The following is a 26963-nucleotide window of genomic DNA, read 5'->3' as shown; positions in this document are numbered from 1 at the left end:
AATGCAGTGCCGCCTGAGGTTCTGTAGATCTCGAGCATCCAATATTGGCAGTTGGCCTTGTCACTTGTGTATAAGAATTTATCCAGATTCCTGGAATCTTTTCATGATATTATATACAGTAGATGGTGGGATATTTAAAGTCTTCAAAGTTTTAAGTCAAGGAACATTTTTTCGAAATTGTTCCACAATTTTTAGATTGGTGAATCTCTGTTCATCTTTGCTTCTGAGAGACTCTGCCTCTCTAATGTGCTCTTTTTATACAGTCATGTGACTTAGTAGCAAGTTGACCCTCCAGCTGTTTTTCATTAGCACCACTTACTTTTCCATCCTTTTGCTACCCCTGTCCCAACTTTTGTGAGATGTGTGGCTGCCATCAATTTCTAAATAGGTCAATTTTTTAAAAATGCAATGGAAAATGTCTCACTTTCCCCTTCTGATGTGTTTTATGTTCTGTTGTGAATATAATATGGTTATATGAGGTTTCTAACTTACTGCATTCTTTTTTTCTTTACATATATTTACATTCTACACAGCGCTCTTAACTTTTTTGGAATTGAGGCTGTAGTTGAGCTCACGGATTATCAGTATGTTTACTGGAGAATCTTTAAGACACTGGATTTGGACACCACTGACATCCTATTTTCATCTCAGCCGTAGAGATCAATTACTCTGCCCTGTGTCTCCCCAAATCCTCCAATTCCTCACCCTAGAGGCCATTAGTGTTGATTATTAACTTCAGGACAGTGAATTCTCCATCTTTGGCTGCAGCCACAATCATTCCCTGCTAAGTATCACTTAAGATAAATCATTATTTTATACCTCCTGAGGCTAATGACTAAATCAAGATGAAAACGACTCGCTGCGTGAATCCGACCGTGTGTCACTGTGTAATTAACTTGTTCAAAAATTAATGGCACGTCATTAATATTTGATTGGAATTGGCTACACCAACTTAACAGGACTTATAATTGTGAAGCAGAGGAAAAGAAATTACTCAATTGGGAATTATAATATACATATGATTAGATGCCCAGGTTATACCAGCACTGTCATATAACTACATACAAGAAGATGTTTAACTTATACCAACTGTACATTATATACAGAAGATGCCCAGGTTATACCAGCATTGTCCATATCACTATATACAAGAAGATGTTTAACTTATACCAGCTGTACATTGTATACAGAAGATGCCTAGGTTATACCAGCATTGTCCATATCACTATATACAAGAAGATGTATAACTTATGCTATCTGCACATCACTATATACAGAAGATGCCCCATTTATAGCAGCTGTAATAGATCAGGAACATATAATTACACTGGAGTCGTCACCTTTTCTTGGACATGGATACCGGAAAAGCTTCACTATTCCGTAGTCATCAGCCGTCACCAACACTTGCCCAAGATAATTGGCATCTACAGAGTTGATCTCATTGACATCAGAGTATTTGGGTCCTATGCCATTCACTTCGTTACCAGTGATACACGTCCATCGGGCCCACTGCACGCCCTTTAGCTCCTCCTTGTTGTTGATCTCCTTGCCCGCTGCAAATATAGCAATCATGAAGTATCAGTGTGAATTTCACTGAAATTGGCAACCTCTTAAGAAGACTCTAAGACCTTTCTAAGGCTGACATTCCATAGAACATTCTCTGGGGGTTTCTTTGTTCTGTGGTTGACATTATACAGTGCATGGGGTCTTTAGCAATTGCAAAACTACTGTACAAATCTCAGCATACAGTCTGTCAAGAGATGCTAGCAGTTGTAATTGCAGAACAACTACTGACACACGTGCTTGGAGAACCTTACTATATAATACCTTGGCTCTACAGAACATTCATTATGACCAGATATACTTCTTGTCCCTTCTCCAAGTGTATAGCTCAGTATAGTCTTGCCTGGATGAGGATACTTACCTGGCATCCTGTAGAACATTCTTTTGCCGCTTCCATCATTAGTCTGCAGAAATTTACTATCAGAGGACCAGTCCATATGTGTGATGAAGGTCACCGAGCCCAGACACTCGCCCACTTTCTTGTATCGCTGCACGACCCCATAAATATCCACACAGCTGTCGTTGGAACCCACAGCAAGAAAGTTTCCATCTGGCGAGTACTTCAGCTCATGAATGGCTTCCTTCCTGTCCTTGATGTGCACCACTTCAGTCATGTCCCTGGAGAAGAGTCATGAATGCCAAATTACAGAGGACCTTTGGGGGTATTATCAGCTATGAAGCTCTGATCATATGCATCCAGCAATTGACACATTTATGGGACTGCAGATCTTACAATTCCTCATTTTACAAAAAATGTCCATTTACTAATAAGGCAGAGACTTGTGAATCTTTTAAAAGGGACTCTTATCACCTTGGACCACCGCCATAAACTAATGAGAGAACATTATAGCGGATGTCGATTTCAATTCTGTACTTTTCATCTTTATACTTACTTCTGTTCCCCCATGGTCTGCCGTTCACCGCATTCTGATGCATAAGAGGACCGGTCCTCTCTATTATGTGAGGGGGCTCAGTAGTTGCAGCCAGTTTGTGGGTGCACAGCAAGGGAACAAGATTGAGTATAAAAATAAAAAGGACAGATTTGACATCAGCATTAGTGATGAGCGAGCATACTCGCTAAGGGCAATTGCTCGAGCGAGCATTGCCCTTAGCGAGTACCTGCCCGCTCGAGAGACAAGGTTCGGGTGCCGGCGGCGCGCAGGGAGCTGCGAAGGAGAGCGGGGAGGAATGGAGGTGAGATCTCTCTCTCCCTCTCTCCCCCCCGCTGACTGCCTCTACTCACCGCTCCCCCGCACCGGCACCCGAACCTTGTCTCTCCAGCGGGCAGGTACTCGTTAAGGGCAATGCTCGCTCGAGCAATTGCCCTTAGCAAGTATTTTCGCTCCTCCCTAATCAGCATCCTTTGTAGTATTCACTCACTAGTTTAGTTTATGGGGTGGTTTAAAGTGAGACATTCTCTGTAATCCAATCTCATCTTCTCCAGGAGCCAATCTTCCTGGTGGCTCCTTGTCTGAAGAAGCAACCATGTGATCACCTGAGCCCCCGCATTAGGGTTCTTTTATACAGGACGATTGTTGGGCACTTAAGCATCTGACATTTATCCCAGCGATTATTGCCCCTGTGCTTTCACACAAGAGTGATTGATCACTCAGTGAATAGAGGCGGAGCGGGTTAGGGATTGCTTCCGGACGCCTGCCTCCATTCACAGTAAACAGGCAGTCGATCATAGTTGAAGAACTGCCTGTTTACACAGGCCAATTGTTATTTGACTTTTAAGCTTGCAGAAACTGAATGATTGATAAGTGAATGAATTGTAGCTCGTTGTTCAGTTGGTGGCAGAGGGAATATGTACGATAATAGCTCTGTGTAAAAGGTCCCCTAGGAGCAGACTCAGTACACAGATACAGATATAGCACAGTTCAACTTGTCTGTGATAACGGCTATGACAGAAAGTTATCTTTTTCTTAAGCCATTTAAAAGCTACTGTTATCTTATCTTAAAACACAACATTTGTAGAGCAATTGAAAGCCCACACAAACTGCAGCACAGAAAGTTATCATAACATATTTATAGGTTGGTGCATCTGTATGTGATCCATGGACAACAGGAGTCCTAGCTCAGGTCAGACAAGGGTAGGGGTCTGGTACAAAAATGTATGGGAAGCCAAGATATTCTGGGGCTGAACAGAGATTCAGGTACAGGGGTCATGGACTCACCTGACTCTGAGTACAGTAAACGAGCCATCCTTCATACCCAGTGCTAGGTGGATGCCATCTGTACTGACTGCTGCACAGCGAATTGGTTCCTCCATGTTGCAGCGTGCAATGAGTGCGTGGTCCACTAGACTCCAAATCCTGCAGGTACAAGGCAGCATCAGATAGTGACCTCTGGGGAGAGGAGACGACTTGTATTATAGAGTATGAGACATAGAGGGGAAATGTACGAAAATGATAGATCAGAAACGGATTGACTGCACAAAAAGACGACATGGTCCGTCTAGTCTGCCCGTATATTTCCTTTTTATATTTCTCTTAGGTTAGATCTATACTTATCTCCATTCATTTCAAAGACAGTGCCAGAGATTGCCAACCGCTTGTGCTCAGCAATTTCCAGTGCAGTCATTGAAATGAGTGGTGCACATATGCGATCACTGCTCCATTCAGATGGGGACCGTTGGGACCACTGTTCTGAGGATCTGGGAATCCCAGCAGTCAGACCAGCAGCAATCATAAGATTATCCGCTATTCTAATTTTAGATCTCGTTTTCCTTATAAGTTCTATACTTAAGACCTTCCAAAATTTGTTTAGCCCATATTTGCACTTGTTCTATTTTATCAATAGCTTTCTGTAGTTTAGGTCAGATGTGGTCTCACCAGAGCTCTACACAGTGGGATCACAATCTCCCTCTTTCTACTGGTTATACCTCCATCTATATATAGCCAAGCATCCTACTTGTTTTCTTTACTGCTTGGCTGCACTGCTGACTCATTTTACAGTTGCCATAAATTAGTACTCCTACATTTTTTTCATGTGCGTTCACATGAGGAGGTTTAGATACTGCAAAAAGCTCAACAAAACCGTGCTGTGTTTGCAGTAAAAAATGCAAACATGGCAAAACTACAACAAAGGAACATGTGGTTCTGCCAATGTGGTTTTTGGTGTGGTTTTTAAATATATCCAAACTATTCTATGTGAATGTACCCTAACAATGAACTGCCAATATAATACTTCGACTTAGGCTGTATTTACACAATACTGCGCTTGCAAACATGCAATTTTTCTGTTAGTGTAATGTGTTTTGCGAGAAAAAAGCATCATACTGCTGTAGATATGAGTGAAGGGGGAAAAAAAAAAATCACATGTTGCTCCAGTATTTATAATGGTAAAAAGTAAGGCATGTGAGCGCAATGTGATTTTTTTTCCTTCTATAGGAAATAATGTTGTCTAAGAATAGGACATGCTGCAAATTTTCCGTCTCGCTGCATCGTTGCAAGAGAAAAGTTGCACAAGTAAATAGACCCATTGCAAATAACGAGTTCTAGTTTGGAGCGGGTTTTGTGTGTCTCACAGAGCACAAAACCTGCACGATAAAGCGCCCGTGTAAATACAGCCTTAAGGCTTATTTACACTAGCGTATATCGGACGGCGTTTTCACCACCAGCCGATATACGCGTCCATCTGAGCAGACCCCCCTCCCTTCCCTCGCCATCACCGGCCCTCTGCTTCTCTCCTCCCCTCCGAGCGGTTTGCAATGGGAGTGGGCAAAACGGGGGCGGAGCTATAAAAAAGCAGATTTATGAAACCAATGATTTTCAATGGTTTCCTTCTCATTAGCGATGTTTTCACTGATGCGATCTTGTGAGGAAAAAAAATGACGGCATGTCCTATCTTTCTGTGTTTTGCGGGTTTTTTTTTTAATCTCTCGTGTTTCCCTATGAAGCCTCCTTTTTACTGCATTGCAAAGCACAAACTTGCGATTTTCGTGTGATGCGATGGATTTTTACCATTAGTCCTATTGACCTTCACGCTAAAAAATTGCAGCAAAATCGTGCAAGAAAAAACGTGCGAGGAAACCTCACTCCAAGAATAATTTAGCGTTCATTCTTTCTGAATGTCATCATTAGTTTGTGATAAACGGTTCTGTATACACAATTCCGGATGGTTCCTGATGAGTAGCATGTTGCAACAAAAAGCGTAGAACATACAGACATAAGGGAACAGAATTCAAGAACATATTCTGAAATAGAACCGAATTGATTTATTTGGGAGAACAATGCAGCAGTGTGCAGAGCCCAGCCCACATGCTGTGCTCTGCAAACAGCTCCCAGAAGCCCTTTTACATGCAAATGAAGCTGATAAAGTGTTAATGGACATTAGTGTCCATTACCACTTTATGCAAAATGATCGCTTAAACTTTCAATCTTTCAATCGTTTGAAAGATTGTCTTTGCGTGCAAATGGACCTTAACAGTGTCACATGGTCATCCAGCAACACATCCATACATTTTCCAGGAATTTACCATGAATGACCTATCCGCAAGATAGGTCATCAACAGTTGATAAGCAGGCGTACTCCGCTTGGGATCCCCACTAATCATCTATGCCTCAGGTCCGCTGTCCAGCACCACAGCACTATCAGACAATAATGCTAATAGTACTTGGAAGGAACCTGTTAACTCCTCGAAGAGGACAGCATAGTGACAAACATGCTGATTTCAGCTGCCTGTCACTTATGTAGTAATGTGCTGTTGTGTAGAACGTATGCAGTTCTTCACCCTGGCTATGAGAATTGGGGGCCTACAGTAAGGCCCTACTGTAGGAAAGAACATTAATGGCATCTCAAGAGGCTCACGAACATAAGCTCAAGATTAATGGATAACTGGCCCTTTAAAATAAAGCAATAACTTGTATTTCATGCCATATTGGAAAGATGACAAAAGTTGCAGCTCTCGAGCAGCTGATCAGACCACTCTCATTACCTATGTTAATGTTATGCAGTCTGATTAAACATTTTGACAGGATAATTGAAAGGACTTTTACAGGAAATGGGCGTTTGAGTTGGAATCATCTTCTGGTGAATCAGAGCCAATTTACTAATGATCTGGAGACCGCGTCAGAATTCATTATATTGAAAGCTTCTGAAGATGGAGAAGAGGCTTCATGATTCAGCAAAGCTGTATAAAGTACAGTACACTCATGGGCCTCAAGGAGCAAGCCCACCAGAAAAGGAGAAAAGCGTTTAAATGTCTAGATTCAGGCAGTTGAGTCTGTTTTGAAGAATGATGGGTGCTGACTTCTGCAGAAGATGTAATACCCATACTGGTGGGCACCCTCCGAGATCTGTAAACATGAAACCTGGCCAGTAGTCTATTGATGCATTCCTCATATCAGTGCCATAAAGGCAGACCTGCCATTCACCAGGATGGAAAAACTGTAATAGTGGTCGCAACAGATTGCTCAGATCCCCAGATCAAACCTGCACAGAAATTCACTGCTACATCCTTGCCATTCAGGACCATGGAAAAGGTGAGCGACAACCCCGTGAGGTTTGTAATTTTAATATTAATGGTGACTCAGCTTGTCCAGATCACTAAATACGAAATCGGTATACAAATATATAGATACATCCCAGTATGCCTTAATATAGGCCTATCTGCCATTCAGAAATATGGAAAAGCTGGGTGACAACCCCTGTAGGAATATTAGTGATATTGGTTTTCTTTAGAGGGTATGTCCCCATGTATTGTCGGTAGTGTTAAATCCGCTGCAGATTTTGCCCACGGGTCCGTGGCAAAATCTAAAAGTGCTATACGTGTAAATGCTACGGATTGCATCCACTCATTTGAGGAGGTGAAAAGCACAGCTAAAATCTGCAGCATACAATCATATGCCGCAGATGTAAAGCCTGCACTGCAGTCCAACTTATGCTGCACATCTTTTCTGCAGTGTGGATGAGATTTCTTGACATCTCATCCACTTGGCTTGTAATGTAATCTGTGGTGGAAAATACGCAGTGTATACACCACATGTAAATATACCCTTAAGGCACACAAGCGTTTTTCTGTGGCTATTTAGCCGCAATAAAACATCAGCTGAAAATCGCGACCATGTGATGTGTTGGATTCCAATACATCTATATATATAAAGACGAAAGCCCTCACTGACTCACTCACTGACTGATTCACTCACTGACTCGCCACTAATTCTCCAACTTACCGATGTCGTAGAAACATGAAATTTGGCACAAGCAAGAATTAGCGTCCAAATTTTACGTACGTAATCTAATTCTCTCACTTGAAATTTGGCACAAGCATTGATTATATCATAAATAGGAAAAGCTAATGGGTCCCAACACGATTATTTAATTCTAAGCGCAAAAGAATCAGCGTCCAAATTTTACGTACGGAATCTAATTCTCTCACTTCTTGATGTCATTTTATACAAAGGAAACGTCGCATGGTTACCTCCACGTGGTGTTTCCTGGGTAATGCAAAGAACCATGCAAAATGGTGAACATATTTTTTCCCCAGTATCTCTAAAGAAGCTGCAGACCTCACTGATCGGTCGTCGCTCCCAGTAATCGCCAGCGGTTTGGTTGGGTGGACGGCCAGGGCCCAAAGCTCCCCCTCACAGTGTCCCTGCATTATCAGGAAAGGTTTATTCCGCTCATGCACCACAATCTCGAAGATCTCACTGTCCTGCGTCCCAACCAGTATGTGGTCTCCCCTCCAGCACACGCTCCGCACGGATAAACCTGGAAGCAGAAGAAGCAACATTACAGGAGAGCAACAACCAATCTTCGGTGATACAGGTCATTCATTGTTATTAATCATATAGAACAAATTCAGTTTTTTTTAATAAACTGCCCTAAGAATAGCGCCACCTGGTGGTCAAAATATGAAGAACATCAGCAAAGCATACATTTATTTAGAGGTGCAGCACTATTGGGTAAACTGTAATAATATCCTTATTGATTTTCACACAGCTTCCCCAGAATCCTGAATGTTGATTAGGCCTAGTTTTTCTGCTATACAGCCCCACTTCTTTAACTATACCCAATTAGGCTACTTTGCACTTAGGAGTCCAGGAACGCTGAATATCAATCTTAGTGAGTACCCGACTTTCTTGTCCGTATCATTGGGGGACACAGCTTTGACCGTGGAGTCTAACTACTGACCCTAGGAGGCGGACACTAAGCAGGAAAAACGTGTTAGCTTCTCCTACTAGCTATATGCTCCTTGCAGGCACCAAGATAATCTGTCTATTCAGCGGGTAGGAATTGTTAGCACTAGAGATGAGCGAGTGTACTCACTAAGGCACATTACTCTAGCGAGAAGTGCCTTAGCCGAGTATCTCGCCGCTCGTCTCTAAAGATTCGGGGACCGGCGGCGGGCGGGGAGCGGTGGGGGAGAGTGGAGAGATCTCTCTCTCCTTCTTTTCCCCCCGCTCCCCACCGCAACTCACCTGTCACCCGCGCCGGTCCCCAAATCTTTAGAGACGAGCGGGGAGATACTTGGCTAAGGCACTACTCGCTTGAGTAATGTGCCTTAGCGAGTATACTCGCTCATCTCTAGTTAGCACCATTTCAGGTAAATAAATATGCATACTCACCCCTAGGTTGTTATTTTTTGGCCTTCCCTCAGCCCTGGGTCCCAGGTCGACTGTTCCTTCTAAGCGGTGTGTTCGCCTATTTACACCTGTGCTGCATTACTTGACATTTCTAGTGTGTTCACTGCAATTTTAGACAGGTTGGACCATGTCTCTAACCCACCTGTTCACAATGTACCCAATAGAGATGATCCTGTCTTGCTGGACTCCTTCCTTAGTAGACCATGAATGAGGACTAGACTGTCTCGATCACGACAATCATCCAGATCTTCTGCATCGTCCTCCCAGTCGGCAACTCCCCAGGACGTGCTCGCAATCTTAAGGTGAGCTGTCTGAGTCCCCCTCTGATTATAATCTGGACAAAGAACAGGCTTTTATTTTCTCCACTATAGTGGATAGCTTTACAGTCGCCATGAAGGGTATCCTTCAGGTATCAGATCACACACCTACTTTTTCCTCCAAAGGCCTTTCCTTCTCACGAGGAGGTTGAGGATGCATGATTCAAGGAATGGAACATTCCCGACAAATGCTTTACTGCACCCAAGTGTCTGGACCTTATGTGTCCTTTTCCAGAGAAGTTAGCGAAGTAATGGTCAACTTCGCCAGCAGTGGATCCTTCAATGTCCCATTTGGCGAAACATTATACCCTTCCTATGGCGGACAAAGATATGCGAACAGGAAGATGGAATCTCTAGCCAAAATCTCCTTTGAGGCAGTAGATTCTGCACTCAGGCCAGGGTTTGCCTTTACCTGAATCCGCAAGGCCACCACTAAATGGGCTGAGCAGTTAGGTAGAGGTATTCTTTCCAGTTCTCCACCGGATGAATTGGGCATCGCATGAGCCAGCCGGGAAAGTTATCTGTGAAAGCTTCGCTGGACGTGGCCAGGATCCTAACCTGTGCCTCAGGGATTCTGGGAGACGAATGCCTCCTCTAAAAAGGCTCCTGTTCAAGCCTTTCTTTGTTGGCTCTAGGCTTTCATCTCTGATGCACAGGTAGGAAAAGTTCTCACCCGCCATAGAACTTTCTGCTCAACCTAGCTTCTCAATGTGGTTTCTGTTCCAACCCTTCATGGTACTCAAGATGGATGGAATTGTCAGACTTTTTCTGAACCTGAAGGTATTGAATCAACATATAAGAGTCTGACATTTCCACAGGGAGTCACTGAGATCTCTCAGTGCATCCGTGGAACCAAAAGAATTTTTGATCATCCATCGACAACTTGCCACTTTTTGCTGGATCTGCTCAGCAGTGGTAGAGATCTACCGTGCCAAGGGCAAAGCACCTCTATCCATATTGCTGTGCATTCCACTTGGGCAGTGGGTGTCTCATGGCAATATACAACGGGGTTTCTACTATGCAGGCGTGTAAGATTGTGACATGGACCTCTTTGCACACCTTTTGTAAAGTTTTACTGGGTGAATACCTTTGCACCCACAGATGCCTTCCTCAGACAGAGAGATTTGCAGATGGCTATAAATCGCCTGCATGCATTCTGAGATATCTTCCTACCCCCGAGGACTGCTTTTGAAAGTCCCACGGTCACAGCTCTGTCCACCAATGATACGGAGGAGAAAACTAGATTTTTGTACTTACCATAAAATCTCTTTCTCGTCCTGTTCATTGGGGAACACAGCACCCACCATAACTGTTATTAGTACTTTACACACATTCCTCCTTGTTGAGGGGCTCTCCTTACAGTGCACATGTTTTCTTGTGCACCCTACTTGGCTACTCCTACTGCTTGCATACAAACTGGTTAGCTTAGTGCCTGCAGGGAAAATATAGCTAGTGGGAGGAGCTAACATTAGTGTCCGCCTCCTAGTGGCAGTAGCTATACCCACGGTCAAAGCTGTGTACCCCAATGAACAGGATGAGAAAGAGATTTTATGGTAATCTTGGTTTCTCACATGTCTGAAAGCCGAAGGTACCAACATCAACATCAACATTCCCAGCATTCAGTGCAAGAAAATGGCGACACCCACAGAAGTGGTGATGTGCGTGCTTTGGTCGTGGGAAACCAAGAGTTCAGTGAGTATTAAGAGAATGGACATTGTTCACATCACCCATGGTGCCCATTTTGAAGTGCACTGACTTTCAAGTGGGAATGAAAAAAAATTGGAGTTAAGGAATTGGTTTCTTTCTGTCGGTACAGTTTCATTTTTTATGAATGATCTTAATAGGGTGAACAATTTCGGGACGCCCCGTAATGTAACATTCATGAAGAGCCCTTGCAGTTTACTGAAGTGAAGTGTGTAGACAGCAAGGCAGCTGTAGGGAGTGTGTCCGCCACCAGGGGGTGCAGTGTTTAATCTCAGACCCTGAGCTGCTGCCATCTGTAGCATAATATGGAAATGGGTCAGTGGAGAGATATGATTTCATTCTGAGCTTCAGATGGTTATTTTTCTTTCATTTACAGGGACTTCGGCAACATCTCACTTCACATTGTAGGGAGAAGACTGTGCTGAGAGGAGATGAGGGGCTGAACTACCAATACAGACCCCGTATGCGGGAAGGGGGAGCACCGTATTAGGTATGGCTGTAAACTAGAGGATCGTAGACCATATGACTATATCCTTGACCACTCCGGCTGCTCGACTAACGGTCTCATGCATCTACTACATCACTACACAATGTTACATTTTTAATAGTTTTAGGCTCTTTACAACGTGTTCTCTGGTGCCAGTGATTCCATGGAAATGATCCATGAAGTACAGAATTGTTCAGTCCTGGACTCGCTCTCTTCCATCAAGTTGTTAAAAACTGGTTAACAACCAATATGGCCTCCATCACTACTTTGGCATGGGTCAGGGGTGGACATGCAGTTTACACAGACTGCTGGATATTCATATTGACTAATTATGCAGCAATATGGAATGGAGGATGTATCACAAGGTATGAAGAGTCAGGGAAAGTTGGATGACAAGTAGAGATGAGCGAGCATCTTTTCTTCCGAGCGGGCAGGTACTCACTAAGGGCAATGCTCACTCGAGTAATTGCCCTTAGCGAGTATGCTCCCTCATCTCTACGTGAGCGGAGGAAGGATCCCTGCAAATAAAGATGATTTCATGATATGGGCTCTGGGAAAGTTGGGTTAAAACCATACTGGTAAGCATATGAGATTTCATCCAACTTGCTCAAGGACCACGATAACTTAAAAATGGCTGAATGGTATTTATTAAAATCGGAGAGCCGAAGGCCTCTCTACAACACATACACATTTACTGCTGTCTCTTTAAGAGTATATGTGGGCAGAAAGTCTGTATATGACAGGTTGTAGAGATACTTGTGGGTGTTCCAAATCCGGGGTGTTGGATGTGAAATGTATACACTGTTTTGTATTGGAGCAGTTTTCTAATTAAATAGTTGATCAGATGGGGTCTGCAACTCAGGGCCACAGGCCATCAGCTGATTGGGGGCTTGCTGTCAGCAACACTACACACAGGGGTACTGAGTGGAAGCTGCTGCTCTGACCCCAGAGTAGTAGCCGCCACAGCTCTCACGGACTTTAACTACAGCTGAATCTGCAGGTACAAGCATCAACCACTTCTGCTCCGTACCCCAGTGTGTAATGACAATAACAGTGGGGGCCCAATTAGCTAATTGGCTGGTGTCTGTGTGCTGTCTGATGTGCGTTACATCCAAATGTCTTAGGCACAGTTTGCACACAAGGTAGTATGTTGGAGGCCTAAGGCTGCTCTTACACTGGCGAGAAAATCGTGCGAGATTTGTGCGTTGTGAGACGCACAAATATGAAACCCATTCTTTTTCACAGAGGCAGAGCAGTCTATAATTCAATTTAGCAGCCCTTTACAGTATAGACGTCTTAAAATAATAACCTTTATTCAATTTAACTAAACTCAGGGCTAAAGGACACACTAATCCCAGGTACTACTCACTAACAAGGAGTGCAGACACGTGGGTAAAGGAGCAAACTACTGGGGTACACACGGTTGGAACATCCTGATGGTAGGTGGCCCAAAAATTACCCAGATCCAGCAGGACAGCAGTTATATGAAATGGAGCTAGGAATTGCAAGTTTAAGATATTATCCCTTTGCAATCCAATTTTGGATTCAGGGTGTCCTAGGGGGCTCTCTCTTTCTGCCATTATACAATGGCGCCATCTCCTGACTAGAGCCAGTATTGCGGTATGGGATATGCCAGAGGGGCCCCCGACAACAGAGCGGCCAGTAATATACAGTAAGAATACCCTGCCGGACGTCTTCCGACATCTGAGCTGTACAGCCTTCAATCAGAATGTCTGAAGACGTCAGACAGTGGATTGGAAAGGGTTAATACGTAGAGACTAAAGGTCCATTTACACGGAACGATGATCCCTCAAAATGAGCTCAAACGGCAGTTTGGGTGACAGTTTTGAGCGATCACTTTGCATAATTTGCTAATTAGCTACTTTAAAGGTTATTACCATGTAAATTAAGGCGGAGCGGAATACCACTGATAGATCCGAGAACAGCAGGAACGCTGACAGCTGCTTTGTTCTCAGAGCTATCAGCTGGTATCCCGCTGAGAGCTCCGAGTGGGATACCAGCTTAAAGAATGCTATCAGCGGTATCCCGCTGAGAACTCAGTGCATGGCACTGATAAGGCTCATCGCTGACTTTTAGCTTGCTAAAAGCTAGCGATGAACAAATAGTGCACGAAGCACGAACAGTGCCCAATGACCGCGCTTTTAGACACAGCAATTATCGCTTAAAAGATGGCTTTTGAGCGAATTTTGAGCGATAATCGTTGTGTCTAAATGGGCCTTAAGACACTGATAGCTGACAAATTTCGCTATACTTTTAGGAATCGGACAACTCTGTCAGGATATATCTGATCCTGGCTGTGATTATCGGTCAGCCAGTGAAGAATCCAATACGTTCTTATCTAGTGCATCTGCAGCTGAAGGAACTCCTGGTCAAGGACTGCAGTTGACACGACTCTCTGATAAAGTTCACTTATATACGGCCTGACTCGGTGCTCCTACATAGGAACTTCACTCACTAGTTCATAGTTTACAGCTAAGGTGGGTGTTGTTGGTTGCTGCTCTACCACATCTAACCCCGCTGTGACTCATCGTGCTCCCGACAATAAAGGGGAAATACTGATCAGCGTTCTCCCGATATCCAATGGAAGCTCTACACGGTTCCTGATGAACTGCACAATTGGCAGGGAAATGCATCGAACCAAGGCAGAAATCTGAATCCTGAAATAATTCATCTCTCTATTAGTTTTTGATCAGGATCAGTACCACAAATCCGTGTTTTTGCTACTGGCATTATACGCACAAGTCAAGTGTAGTTATACTCACCTGTTTGAAATAACACAAATTATACCATAACCGCAGGTAAAATATTCATATTTTCCAATGAACTATATTCAGCGAGTTCAATACGGTCTATCTAAGATTTCTTGATTAGACCTCTCTCCCCTGTAATATTGATTCAAGGTATAGAGGATACTGGATCTGGGTAATTTTTGGGCCACCTACCATCAGGGTGTTCCAACCGTGTGTACCCCAGTAGTTTGTTCCTTTACCCACGTGTCTGCACTCCTTGTTAGTGAGTAGTACGTGGGATTTGTGTGTCCTTTAGCCCCGATTTTCGTTAAATTGAATAAGGGTTGTTATTTTAAGACGTCTATACTGTAAAGGGCCGTTCTTTTGAATGGGTTCATTCACATTAGAGATGTTTTCCTGCATGGCACCGTGGCATACATATGGGTAACCCCAACTCATGATAGAATGAGCCTTTTTAGGAAATGGCTGTCTAAGAAGCCATTAGTTTTCTTGAGGTTGTCTAGTCTAATGCCCCTTTGAACAAATTTTGAGTGACAATCGTTACATCTAAACGGGCCATTAGTTTGTGCTAAATAACTATTAGACAGCAGTATATGCGGCCGCCATCACTGTACCTTTATATCCTTGGTCTGTTTCCCTGAGATCAATAACAGTAATAGGTTTAAAGTTTAAATCCCACAGACGCACGCAGCCATCTCTTCCACCAGTGGCAAATCCCTCCTCACAGGCATTCATGCTGAAGATACCTGCCTGGAAAGGAAGGGGTTAACGGATTAGTAACGGAGATCTAGTCTGGATGGCAATTCCATGTATGCCTTGTGGGATCTCAGCTCAGATAAAGAGAATTTATGTCAACTTCATGCAGTTATACTAAAAATGAACCCATATCCAGTGCTGCTGACACAGTTTGTTACAATGTATCACTGCAAACAATCGTCAGTGAGCTAAACACAGCAGCATTACAAACCACCCTCCCATCCCGGAATCCTGTCTACATTCATACATTATAACAAGCTCATAAACTGCTTTTCCATTCACTGACAGCAAGATAAGTTCTTGAAAAGGGTGCGAGCTTAAAAAACAAAGTATATTTGAAAGCTGCAGTATGTTTCATACAATGATTAATCTTTTACAGAAGACTGGACCGGCACTTTAACCCTTTAGTGACCAAGCCTCTTTGCGCCTTATAGACCAGGCCAAATTTTGGAAATCTGACATGTGTCACTTTAGCATAGAATAACTCCGTAAAGGTTTTGCATTTCCAAGGGATATGCACATTTTTTCACATCTTCAATTGCAATATCTCAAATATGTGCAAACATACTGCACACATTTTTGATAAGATACCGGTATATATTTTCACATGCTTACTTTTTTCTGGACGCACATTTTAAAGACTATTTTTTTTTTACCATTTAGGAGACATACAAATTTAACATTAATTATTAACATTTTGAGGAACATTTTGTTTTCCTGCACCAAGCCAAGATTGCAAAGGCTCATAGGTGTCCGAATGATAGATACCCCTACAAATGACCCTATTTTGAAAACTAAACCCCTTAATGTATTCACTGAGGGGGGTCAGGAGTATTGTGACCCACAGTTTTTTTTTCAGGAGTTAATGCAATTTACAGGAGAAAAAAATAACATTTCATATTTTTTGCAAATATGTCACTTTAAACGAAGTATTTTTTATATACTGTAGTGCACATGAAAATGAGGATTTGCACCCCAAAATGGATAATCCTGTTTGTCCTGTGTTCAGAAACATACCCATTGTGGCCCTAATCTTATGTCTGTATGCACAACGGGGCCCAAACCGAAAGGAGCAACCGGTGGCTTTCAGAACAGACATTTTGTGTGAAGGTGATTTAGGCCCCATTGCCCACTTGTAGAGCACTTGAGCGGCCAAAATAATGGAGAAACCCCACAAATTACCCCATTTTGAAAACTAGACTCCTTAACGAATTCATCCAGGGGTGTACTGTGTATTTTTATCCCACAGCTTTTGAATGAATCTAAGCAAAGCAGAAATGGATCCCCCTGTTTATTCCGTGTTCAGAAACATACCCATTGTAGCCCCAATCTGCTTACAGGACACGTGGCTAGGCCTATAATGCAGGGAATACCCGTTGTATTTCAGGACAGAACTGAATAAATTCCCGGCCCCATTGCTCACTTGTGCAGAAAAAAAAAACATTCCCTAAAAATAATCCCCCCTCCACATTCTCTTTTTGGCATTCCCTAAATCTTAGATAAAAGGATTAATGTAAACTGTGTGGTATGTCCGAAAACAGGGGTAATTGTGGGGGCCTGGTTGGGATGGCCACACAGGGCAATAAAACTGGGTATCCCTTCTCCTCTCATGCTCTTTTGGGGGTATTTCTTGTCCTCAGTGGTAGGAATGGGGTGTAAAAAGTGGCGCACTGTGAATCTCCCTAAGCTTGATGAGGTGCGTGGTTTCATGCAGAAGGCGCTCAACAAGCTGCTCCTGGAACTGCAGGAAGGCGAGCATTCCCGGAGCTTCCTGTAAATTACGCATTATAAGTAGCGATCTGAATAACGCCGGGCTCTCACGGTTGGATGTGGAACATGCTAGCACAATGGGCTCTATGCTGCGGGTATCAGAGGTAAAATAGAACCTGCAGCGTTCTGTTTTCTGCGGTTTAGTAATTCTGAACCGCTAATGTGAGCGGAATTGTGTAATCCAGTGCATTTGATTGATCCACGAATCAAACGCATGCAGAATCCGCAATTTCCAACCAGTGTGGTCTAAGGTAGATCGCTACCTTTTTATCACGTGACCGGGCACCGCTCAACAAGACCACTGGTCCCTACTCCAGGCTCTCGGTAACCTTTGGTAGCTGAGAGTAAGGAGATTTTAAGTTTTTTAGCTTTTTATTTACTTTTATGCGATCGGCGTTCTCCATTGGATAGCACAGATCGCATGACCGGGAAGGGCTTCCTGCAGCTTCCCCATGACAGCTCCAGGTTGTCGGCTACCTCAGGGAACTGACAGCATGGAGCTGTCACGTCCACAGCCTGCAGGGCTTTAATCCCCAGAGGAAGCATGTTTTTACATCCCTGGGGATTAAAACTCACAAAGCAGGACGTAAAAACACTATGGGGTGGTCAATAAGGGGTTAAGTTCCTCAGATGATGATCTGCTCTAGACACTGGAGGAGGAAGACTGATATCCTATGAGTACATCAATGCAAGCTGCTAGTAGATTCTCACCGTATGCGCTCCCTGGATTGTCCGAGCAAGGTTCATTCCCTTCCACACGTATATGTCTCCATTCAGTGCTCCAGAATAGGTTACCTCGTCCCTCGCACATGCCAGGCACAGTATGGTCTGCAAGTCACCTGTCTTCCCAAATACGCCGCGCTTCGGTGTCAGCGAATTCCCACACAGGCTCCAAAACTGCAGAAGAAAAAGGGACACAATCTATTCAGCAGATGATATAGAAAAAACATCAGAAAGTTCTACTGATCAGAGGGATCAGGGAGGATCCTGCACTTCCTGTCACTCACCGCCGTGAACAACACTGCAGTCACCCTCTCCCCAGAATGAAATGGCTGATAACAGGGGAAATGTGAATTTCAATTCCCAATCTTTTGTTCCTCCTGGAGAGCCCCCCTGTCCAGCGGCAGCTTATTCCCCTCTTTCCATGGAAAACACATGGCAGAAACATGCATTTATGTATATAGGGGAATTAGGAGATATAGCGGTCGACAGAACAAGTGTATCACTAACAGCTATTGAAGGTGTATGGACACCTTAAGGCCAGTCTCACACGAGCGGATTAGAATAGCAGAATCCATGGTTGGCGTCCGCATAAACGATTCGCAGCAAGTGGCATGCATTGAGAGGTATGTAAAAATCATTTTCCTTCACACTCATGGAAGCGAATTGCAATTTCCATGAGCAGAGGAAAAATCGCAGCATGCTCTTTTTTACTGCGGACTCCATGCAGACAGCCACCATTGAAGTCAATAGAGACCGTCTGACTTGCAGCCCATCCGCAATTGACATTGCGGATAGGGCCCACAGGTACCCGTATCACTGCCTGGAAACGGCGTGGAAAAAACAAATATTTAAAAAAAACAATCTGTACTGTGCATGACCGATGGTGAGCATCTGCAGTCATCCGTAATACAGAAAAGAAGGTAGATGGGGGTCGCCCGGCTTTAGTCTCCTTCTTATGTTTCCAATCCTCCGTCTTGCACCCTAATATATTCATTTAGAAAGTACAAAGGGATTGGTTGTAATAGGTTTATTGGACAATCTTTCAAGTCCACATCATATTTTTGGTGTGGGGGATTAAAAAAACAACAACTAGGGACTGGAGAACCAAAGGCCTTTCTTTCTACACACAATGATTATTGCTCAAAATTCACTCAAAAGCCATCTTTTGAGTGATAATTGTTGCGTGTAAATGTGTGCCCATTGTGCACTTTTCGTCCATCGCTGACTTCAGCTCAGCTTAAAATCTGTCATCCCTGATAAGAAGGACCGCACGCTGAATTCTCCGCGAGCAGCGCTGACAACATTCTTTCAGCTGCTGTCCCCCTGGAGTACAACAGCAATGTATTTAGAGAACAGACCACCCGCTGTTCTCTAAATACATGCAAATGAAGCTAGTTAGCTACTAATGGGCTGATTAGTCCATTAGTACCTATGCAAAATGATTGCTCAAAACTGTCAGTTTCTGACGAATTTTGAGCAATCATCTGTATGTAAAAGGGGCTTAATGAATCTCTTATTTACATGTTAAGAAGGTCCATGCAGGGACTGGAAGGCTGCAGGTATGCACTACATTTTTTGGGTTGAATCACACAGACTTTAGTGCCAGGGTGCAAGTGTCACTAAATCTTATTAGAAGTGCACACTTAACCCAGGCCAAAATGTGCACTCCTCTGCAGCTACACAAAAAAAGGGGAAAAAATAGATGCTCCCCCATTAATCCCCACCTCCTGGTCCTCTGCACTTCACCATCTTCCATCGCCAACAACCCGAGTTGACAGCGGAATAATCCACTAAAAGCAGCAGAACTTGTCCTTCAATATAATTCATCAAAACTTGATAACGAAGCATCTGGCCCCGAGGTAATTACTTTAAGTAAGAACCATTTCCTACTCAAATAAGAGCTAAATGGATTAGAATCCACAAAGCCTGCGCCGCTGTACAGAGGAGCTGAGCCTGCACTATGAAAAAACAAAACCTTCAATTACGCCGGGATGACAGATCGATTCCGCTTCAGTGGGGGAAGGAAACGCTGGATGGTTTTATCTGCTCCACAATGCGATAGATAATGTGAAATTAGGACAAGCACAGCTCAGAATATGAGAGAGCAGGATCAATTTGTATATGAAGTGGGAGTGCGGTATACAGAATGGAGGAGCACCAGACCCCCACCCAAATCAGGGATCTAGCCTAGTTTCCAACAGTCAGGGAAGCATGATGTATTCTCATCCTGTGATCACTATGCAATTATATGACTATTATACTCAGTGATGTCAGTAACAGGGGGCGGGGCTGTGACTACCTCTCAGACATGATATACAGGCTGGTTGTCAGCAGTAATAGATGTTACTGTAGTATAAGATGTGTGGATCTCATGTCTGATCACTATGTAATTATATGACTATTATACTCAGTGATGTCAGTAACAGGGGGCGGGGCTGTGACTACCTCTTAGACATGATATACTGGCTGGTTGTCAGCAGTAATAGATGGAATAGAGGTTACTGTAGTATAAGATGTGTGGATCTCATGTCTGATCACTATGTAATTATATTACTATTATACTCAGTGATGTCAGTAACAGGGGGCGGGGCTGTGACTACCTCTCAGACATGATATACGGGCTGGTTGTCAGCAGTAATAGATGGAATAGATGGTAATGTAGTATAAGGTGTGTGGATCTCATGTCTGTTCACTATGTAATTATATTACTATTATACTCAGTGATGTCAGTAACAGGGGGAGGGGCTGTGACTACCTCTCAGACATGATATACAGGCTGGTTGTCAGCAGTAATAGATGTTACTGTAGTATAAGATGTGTAGATCTCATGTCTGATCACTATGTAATTATATTACTATTATACTCAGTGATGTCAGTAACAGTGGGCGGGGCTGTGACTACCTCTCAGACATGATGTACAGGCTGGTTGTCAGCAGTAATAGATGTTACTGTAGTATAAGATGTGTGGATCTCATGTCTGATCACTATGTAATTATATTATTATTATACCCAGTGATGTCAGTAACAGGGGGAGGGGCTGTGACTACCTCTCAGACATGATATACAGGCTGGTTGTCAGCAGTAATAGATGGAATAGATGGTAATGTAGTATAAGATGTGTGGATCTCATGTCTGATCACTATGTAATTATATTACTATTATACTCAGTGATGTCAGTAACAGGGGGCGGGGCTGTGACTACCTCTCAGACATGATATACATGCTGGTTGTCAGCAGTAATAGATGTTACTGTAGTATAAGATGTGTGGATCTCATGTGTAATCAGTATGTAATTATATTACTATTACACTCAGTGATGTCAGTAACAGGGGGCGGGGCTGTGACTACCTCTCAGACATGATATACAGGCTGGTTGTCAGCAGTAATAGATGTTACTGTAGTATAAGATGTGTGGATCTCATGTCTGATCACTATGTAATTATATTACTATTATACTCAGTGATGTCAGTAACAGGGGGAGGGGCTGTGACTACCTCTCAGACATGATATACAGGCTGGTTGTCAGCAGTAATAGATGTTACTGTAGTATAAGATGTGTGGATCTTATGTCTGATCACTATGTAATTATATTACTATTATATTCAGTGATGTCAGTAACAGGGGAAGGGGCTGTGACTACCTCTCAGACATGATATACAGGCTGGTTGTCAGCAGTAATAGATGGAACCACGGTGTAGTAATTTTACTATTGTATCAGGTCTTGTGATGTCAGTAATGAGACAGAGCTGTAATAATGTCTAACATTATCATCATAAGAAAATGTGGGAGGGAGTTGTATAAAATGTGACCTGTCTGTACATTAAGCATATAATTTTTTGGGAAACAATGGTCTACCCTGTCCTGCACAGTTTCTGGGACCCTGATGATTCCACTACTGGGGGGGTCACTTTCTTTACCTATCTGCAGTGCAATTTGGCCCCTTTGTGCTAATGACCCCACGCTGAGACCTTCCTCAAACTTAATGACAGATCTGGATTACGAAACACAAAAGCTATTACAAAACAATGTGTCTTGGTGTGACAGGTGCGGCTGAGGTAAGAGGAGAAGGACAGAATGAGATAATCACAAGTAAATAATATTACATCGATTTCAGTGAAGTCATGTAAAGTATTCTCAGCTCGTGTGTACAACGTATATGTCTGATCTGCTCTTAGCCATAGAGATGATTGGGGTTAAATGTGGATCCATATAATATGCTAAAGCCCATTTACACGCAAAGATAATCATTCAAATGATTTTGAGCGATTGTTTTGCATAAATTGTTAATGCACACTAATGTCCATTAACAGCTTATCACATTCATTTGCATGTAAATGAGCCTCCAGAAGCTGTAAGCAAAGAACAGCAGGTGGTCTGTCCTCTGCATACAGCTCTATTATTCTGCCATCGGTCTGCAACCTGAATGCAATGTTATCAGCGTTCTCGTGGAGAATACAGACCATGGAAAGCAAACACAGCATACGGTCTGTGTTATCTTCTCTCCGGCTGAGCAATGCATTTCATGCTCAGCTAAAAATCATCGTTCAGCCAAGGAGTTAAAGATTTGAGCGTTTACACACAACGATTATCGCTCAAACGATGGCTTTTGAGCTAATTTTGAGTGATAATCATTGCGTGTAAATGGGTCTTTACAAAATCTAAATCACTGTATAGGCTGGTAGACTTTCAATTCACCAGCAATGCCAAGATCTCTGGAATGAGTGCTTCCATTCCCTGATATCACGCAATCACCATTCCTGACTGAGCCATGCTAACACAGTTGATGGGCTTGTTTCAGTGCATCAGCATAGGCAAGAACTATCAGTCAAGAGTCCAAGATAGCTCCAGAACATACTTAAGTATGGACTACAAACCAAATAGGCAGTCCTGTATATAAAGATGTGGCTTTCCTTAAATGAATCACTTTTTATATATTCTACAATCCTGTACTGATCCTGAGTTACATCCTGTATTATTTTCCAGAGCTGCACTCACTATTCTGCTGGTGGAGTCACTGTGTACATACATTACATTACTTATCCTGTACTGATCCGGAGTTGCATCCTGTATTATACTCCAGAGCTGTACTCACTATTCTGCTGGTGGAGTCACTGTGTACATACATTACATTACTTATCCTGTACTGATCCTGAGTTACAGCCTGTATTATACTGCAGAGCTGCACTCACTATTCTGCTGGTGGAGTCACTATGTACATACATTACTTATCCTGTACTGATCCTGAGTTACATATAGTATTATACCCCAGAGCTGCACTCACTATTCTGCAGGTGAAGTCACTATGTACATACATTACTTATCCTGTACTGATCCTGAGTTACATCCTGTATTATACTCCAGAGCTGCACTCACTATTCTGCTGGTGGAGTCACTGTGTACATACATTACATTACTTATCCTGTACTGATCCTGAGTTACATCTTGCATTATACTCCAGAGCTGTACTCACTGTTCTGCTGGTGGAGTCACTGTGTACACACATTACTTGTTATGTACTGATCTTGAGCTACATCCTGTTTTATAGTCCAGAGCTGCACCCACTATTCTGATGGCAAGCAAATTAGTAGATAAACACTCCACTAACAGCTTCGCTAAGTTCCTATAATGCACTGTGTATAGAGCCTGGAGAAAAGAGGACACTTCCCAGAATGCAAATCACCAGCAAATCACCAGACACTGAACAAGCAGGTACTGAACATTTAAGGCTAAGTTCAACTTCACACTGCCATTTTTTGTTTCCATCTACCTGTTCCGTTGTGGGAGCAGCTAAATGGAAAGAGCAAGCTTCCGTTTTTGTGCCCCTAGACATACACTGAAGACCTTCACTTTCAATCTGTCCGTTGACTTTTCTTCGCCATTCGCAGACTGCTGCGCTTTTGTTTCCAGTACAAAAAATTGAACTAAAATGGATTGCAACTAGTGATGAGCGAGCATACTCGCTAAGGACAATTGCTCGAGTGAGCATTGCCCTTAGCGAGTACCTGCCCGCTCGAGAGAAAAGGTTCGGGTGCCGGCGGCGGGCAGGGAGCTGCGGGGGAGAGCGGGGAGGAACGGAGGGGAAATCTCTCCCTCTCCTCCCCCCCCCCCCCCCCCGGCTCCCCCTGCTCACTGCCACAACTCACCTGTCACCTGCGCCGGCACCCAAACCTTTTCTCTCGAGCGGGCAGGTACTCGCTAAGGGCAATGCTCGCTCGAGCAATTGCCCTTAGCGAGTATGCTCGCTCATCACTAATTGCAACGTTTTTGTTTTTAAACATTGCCATCAATGGAAGGATAAAGTTAATATAGAAAGCGGTTTTCTTCCGTTTTTCATTTCCGTTTTCTTTCCATTTTGCAGCTGCCAAATCTGCTAAACGGAAATAAAACCCACTAGTGTGAACGAGCCCTGAGCAGTACTGAAAGGATGCAGATAAAACATAGAATATCTACCCGCCTCCGGTGACAGATTTTACTGCTATAATGGGTATATAAATCCAGTAATGGAAGGATTGCGCTGTAGTGGCTGCCCGGTTAGTATGATCCGCCTCACGTTCCGCACGTCCCGCCATTTAGTAATGAATAACGGAGGGGTTCTTGCTGACCTGGTGGGGCCGCGCAGCCTCAGTGTGAAGTTAAATATTTAGCTTTCTATAAATAATTCATCGGATTGGATGAATAATTCAGAGTAAACAGGGCAGTGAAATGTTACTCAAGTGGCGCTGTCTGCGGAGTACGCATCCCACTGCTTATCTGATTGCATCCTGTGGAGGGGCTGGCTGAAGACAGAAGACACAAAGCTGCGGTGGCAGTACAAGTGACAGTCGTCTCATGATAAAGGCAACTACTGAATTCCATCAGGAATCTCTTCAGAAAATCCAGAATTCCAGCACTGGGAACACTGGAGCTATGTGGGGTATTGGTGCCCCCTGGAAGAAGCGCACTTGAGTGCCCCCTCAATCTGTTCATAGATGGGAGGGTGCTCCTTCAAGTGCCGCATCCCTTGCATTGCTGAGACAGGCATAGTGGCTGTAGAGTCTGTGCCCGTCTAACTCAGAGCAGAACAGAGAAGGGGACATTTCTCAGTGATTTCTTATGCAGTATACTATCCTATCAAAAGTCACTGGACACCTGAGCAAGAATCAAAAGTAGTATATATTTCCATATGGTAATACTTACTTGGGCTCCTTTGGCCCTAAGGACATCAGATAATGATGTCTGAAACACTTCAGTTGGTATTTCCCTCCATTCATCCTGAAAATGCCTGGTGAGTTCTCTCAAAGAAGATGGTTTGGCCCATCTACATTTGTGCAAAAGCATCATCATTGGACAGTTGAGCAATAGAAGAATGCTCTATGGAGTCACAAATTCACACTACTCCATCCTCAGATCAGGTGGACGTACAGGGGGTGGAGGACACCTGGGGAACACCTTTCACCTGTGTATGGTCTTGGTCAGTTGGTTGTAATAGCAAGAACCATTAAAGTGTACCTTGACATTGTAGACAATAATGTGCTGCCGACAATGTGACAATACTCAGGAAATAGAAGCAGAAACCAAAAAGCTGCAACAGCACTCAATATACATTCACTATCAGAGGTATATGTACCTACAGTAAAACTCTAACCACATTAAATAATGCAAGGTTCTTGCATTATTTAATGTGGTTAGAGTATTGATTATAGGTATGTATACCTCTGATAGTAAATGTATTTTGCGTGCTGTTGCCACTTTTTGGTTTCTGCTTCTATTGTATGTTGCAGCCATAGTTTAACGTGCACCTATAGATTTCTATTGGGAAGTGCTGACCTATTTTATCCTTTTTTTGTACAAATACTTAGGAAATAGTCAGCAATACTTCTAATAGGACAACATGCCTTATCACAAATCTAACAATGTTTTACATTGGTTTGAGCATATGGATGTTCCATGATTGGACTGACCTGCAGAGTCCTGACCTGAACCCTACTGAATATCTTTGGAATGAACTGGAATATTGAGTTAGGAAATATGAATGAACAGTGTTTATCTTCTTGGAGAGAACTTGACGGACGTTTACAGGATGAATGGAGGGAAGTACCAGCTGAAATGTATCAGACATTAGTAAAAACTAACTATGGAGAGTATCATTAGGGCCAAAGGAGACCCCACTAAATAATAACATCTGTAAATAAATACTTTTGATTCTTGCTCAGGTGTCCAATAACTTTTGGTAGAATAGTGTATTCTCATGCTTTCTGCTACTTGATAGAGACAGACCTATAAGAAGTCCGTGCAGCCTGGAGATGCAGTGTATTGTACAGCAGATAGAACTTCCTATCTGCAGTCCATGTTCGCAAATGGTGGTTACAGGTGTGCAGATGTTTGTGATCCTCTGGAAGCATCTCCACCCAAATGCATGATGAAGAGGCTATATTGTAAAGGCCCATTTACACTGAGCGATGATTGCTCATAAATCGCTAAAAAGCGATCGCATGAGCGATCATCGTTGGGTCTAATTGCGCAGCCATCATGCACTTTTCATGCACTGCTAGCTGATCGTTAAATTCAGGCCAACGTAAAAAACATCAATCAGCCTTATCAGCAGTTCCCCACGGGTAGTGCTGACAGCATTGTTTCCCGTTGGAGAACAAAGGAGCTGAATGCAGATAAGAGCCCTCGGGGTATTAACTACTTTCAGCTAAAGGCTTTATTTACACACTAAATTGCTATTAAGTAGCTGAGTAGATACTTAATAGTTTATGCAAAATTATTGCTTAAAGCTGTCACTCAAACTGTCGCTTGAGCGATCATCGCTCCGTGTAAAGACTTGCTTCACACTGGGATGAGGTCTGTCCATTACACAATTGATTAAATGTACTTTATATGGATTCTAAATATTTCTGCATTATTAAATTGAAGATCATTGGGAAATACTTTGTGTGTCTGGTGTATTTCTTGAATACACGGCTGATGATAACCCACATAACATGGTTGGTAGGCAAGCTGATCTCACAGACCGTGCAGAATACTTCACAACACCTGACCAACTGGACAATCTCATTAAAAGAAGAAGACTCGGGGGTCAGGAAATGTTCTAATGTTCAATGTGCAAATAAGTATATTACAGACGGCAACACAAAGAATTCATGACCAAAGAAATCCAACATCACACCTTTATATGCTTCACTCCACAGCTGACCAGCTTGTTGGGTTGGTAGAGATCCCAGGAGATGTCAAAGATCTGAAAGATAATTGGACACTAATGTGAGCAACTCAATATACAGGAAAGCCAGAGCAAACACGG

At 43.2% G+C, this 26963-nt stretch overlaps 1 protein-coding gene across 2 annotated transcripts in view; it reads right to left on the bottom strand.

The window, feature by feature from the left end:
* EML5 (EMAP like 5) overlaps positions 1-26963 on the bottom strand; it is a 119163-nt gene that overhangs the window by 41514 nt on the left and 50686 nt on the right. For both annotated transcript variants that reach the window (XM_066607581.1, XM_066607582.1), the window contains exons 4-10: positions 26832-26900; positions 17669-17854; positions 15046-15181; positions 8076-8277; positions 3741-3878; positions 1925-2181; positions 1341-1553 (exon numbers count right to left, since the gene is read on the bottom strand). In XM_066607581.1, coding sequence (XP_066463678.1) covers positions 1341-1553; positions 1925-2181; positions 3741-3878; positions 8076-8277; positions 15046-15181; positions 17669-17854; positions 26832-26900 — 1201 coding nt within the window. The remainder of the gene's footprint in view (positions 1-1340; positions 1554-1924; positions 2182-3740; positions 3879-8075; positions 8278-15045; positions 15182-17668; positions 17855-26831; positions 26901-26963) is intronic.

Source organism: Eleutherodactylus coqui, chromosome 6 (assembly GCF_035609145.1).
Source record: "Eleutherodactylus coqui strain aEleCoq1 chromosome 6, aEleCoq1.hap1, whole genome shotgun sequence".
Classification (NCBI taxonomy): domain Eukaryota; kingdom Metazoa; phylum Chordata; class Amphibia; order Anura; family Eleutherodactylidae; genus Eleutherodactylus; species Eleutherodactylus coqui.
This window is presented reverse-complemented; position numbering and strand designations above follow the sequence as displayed.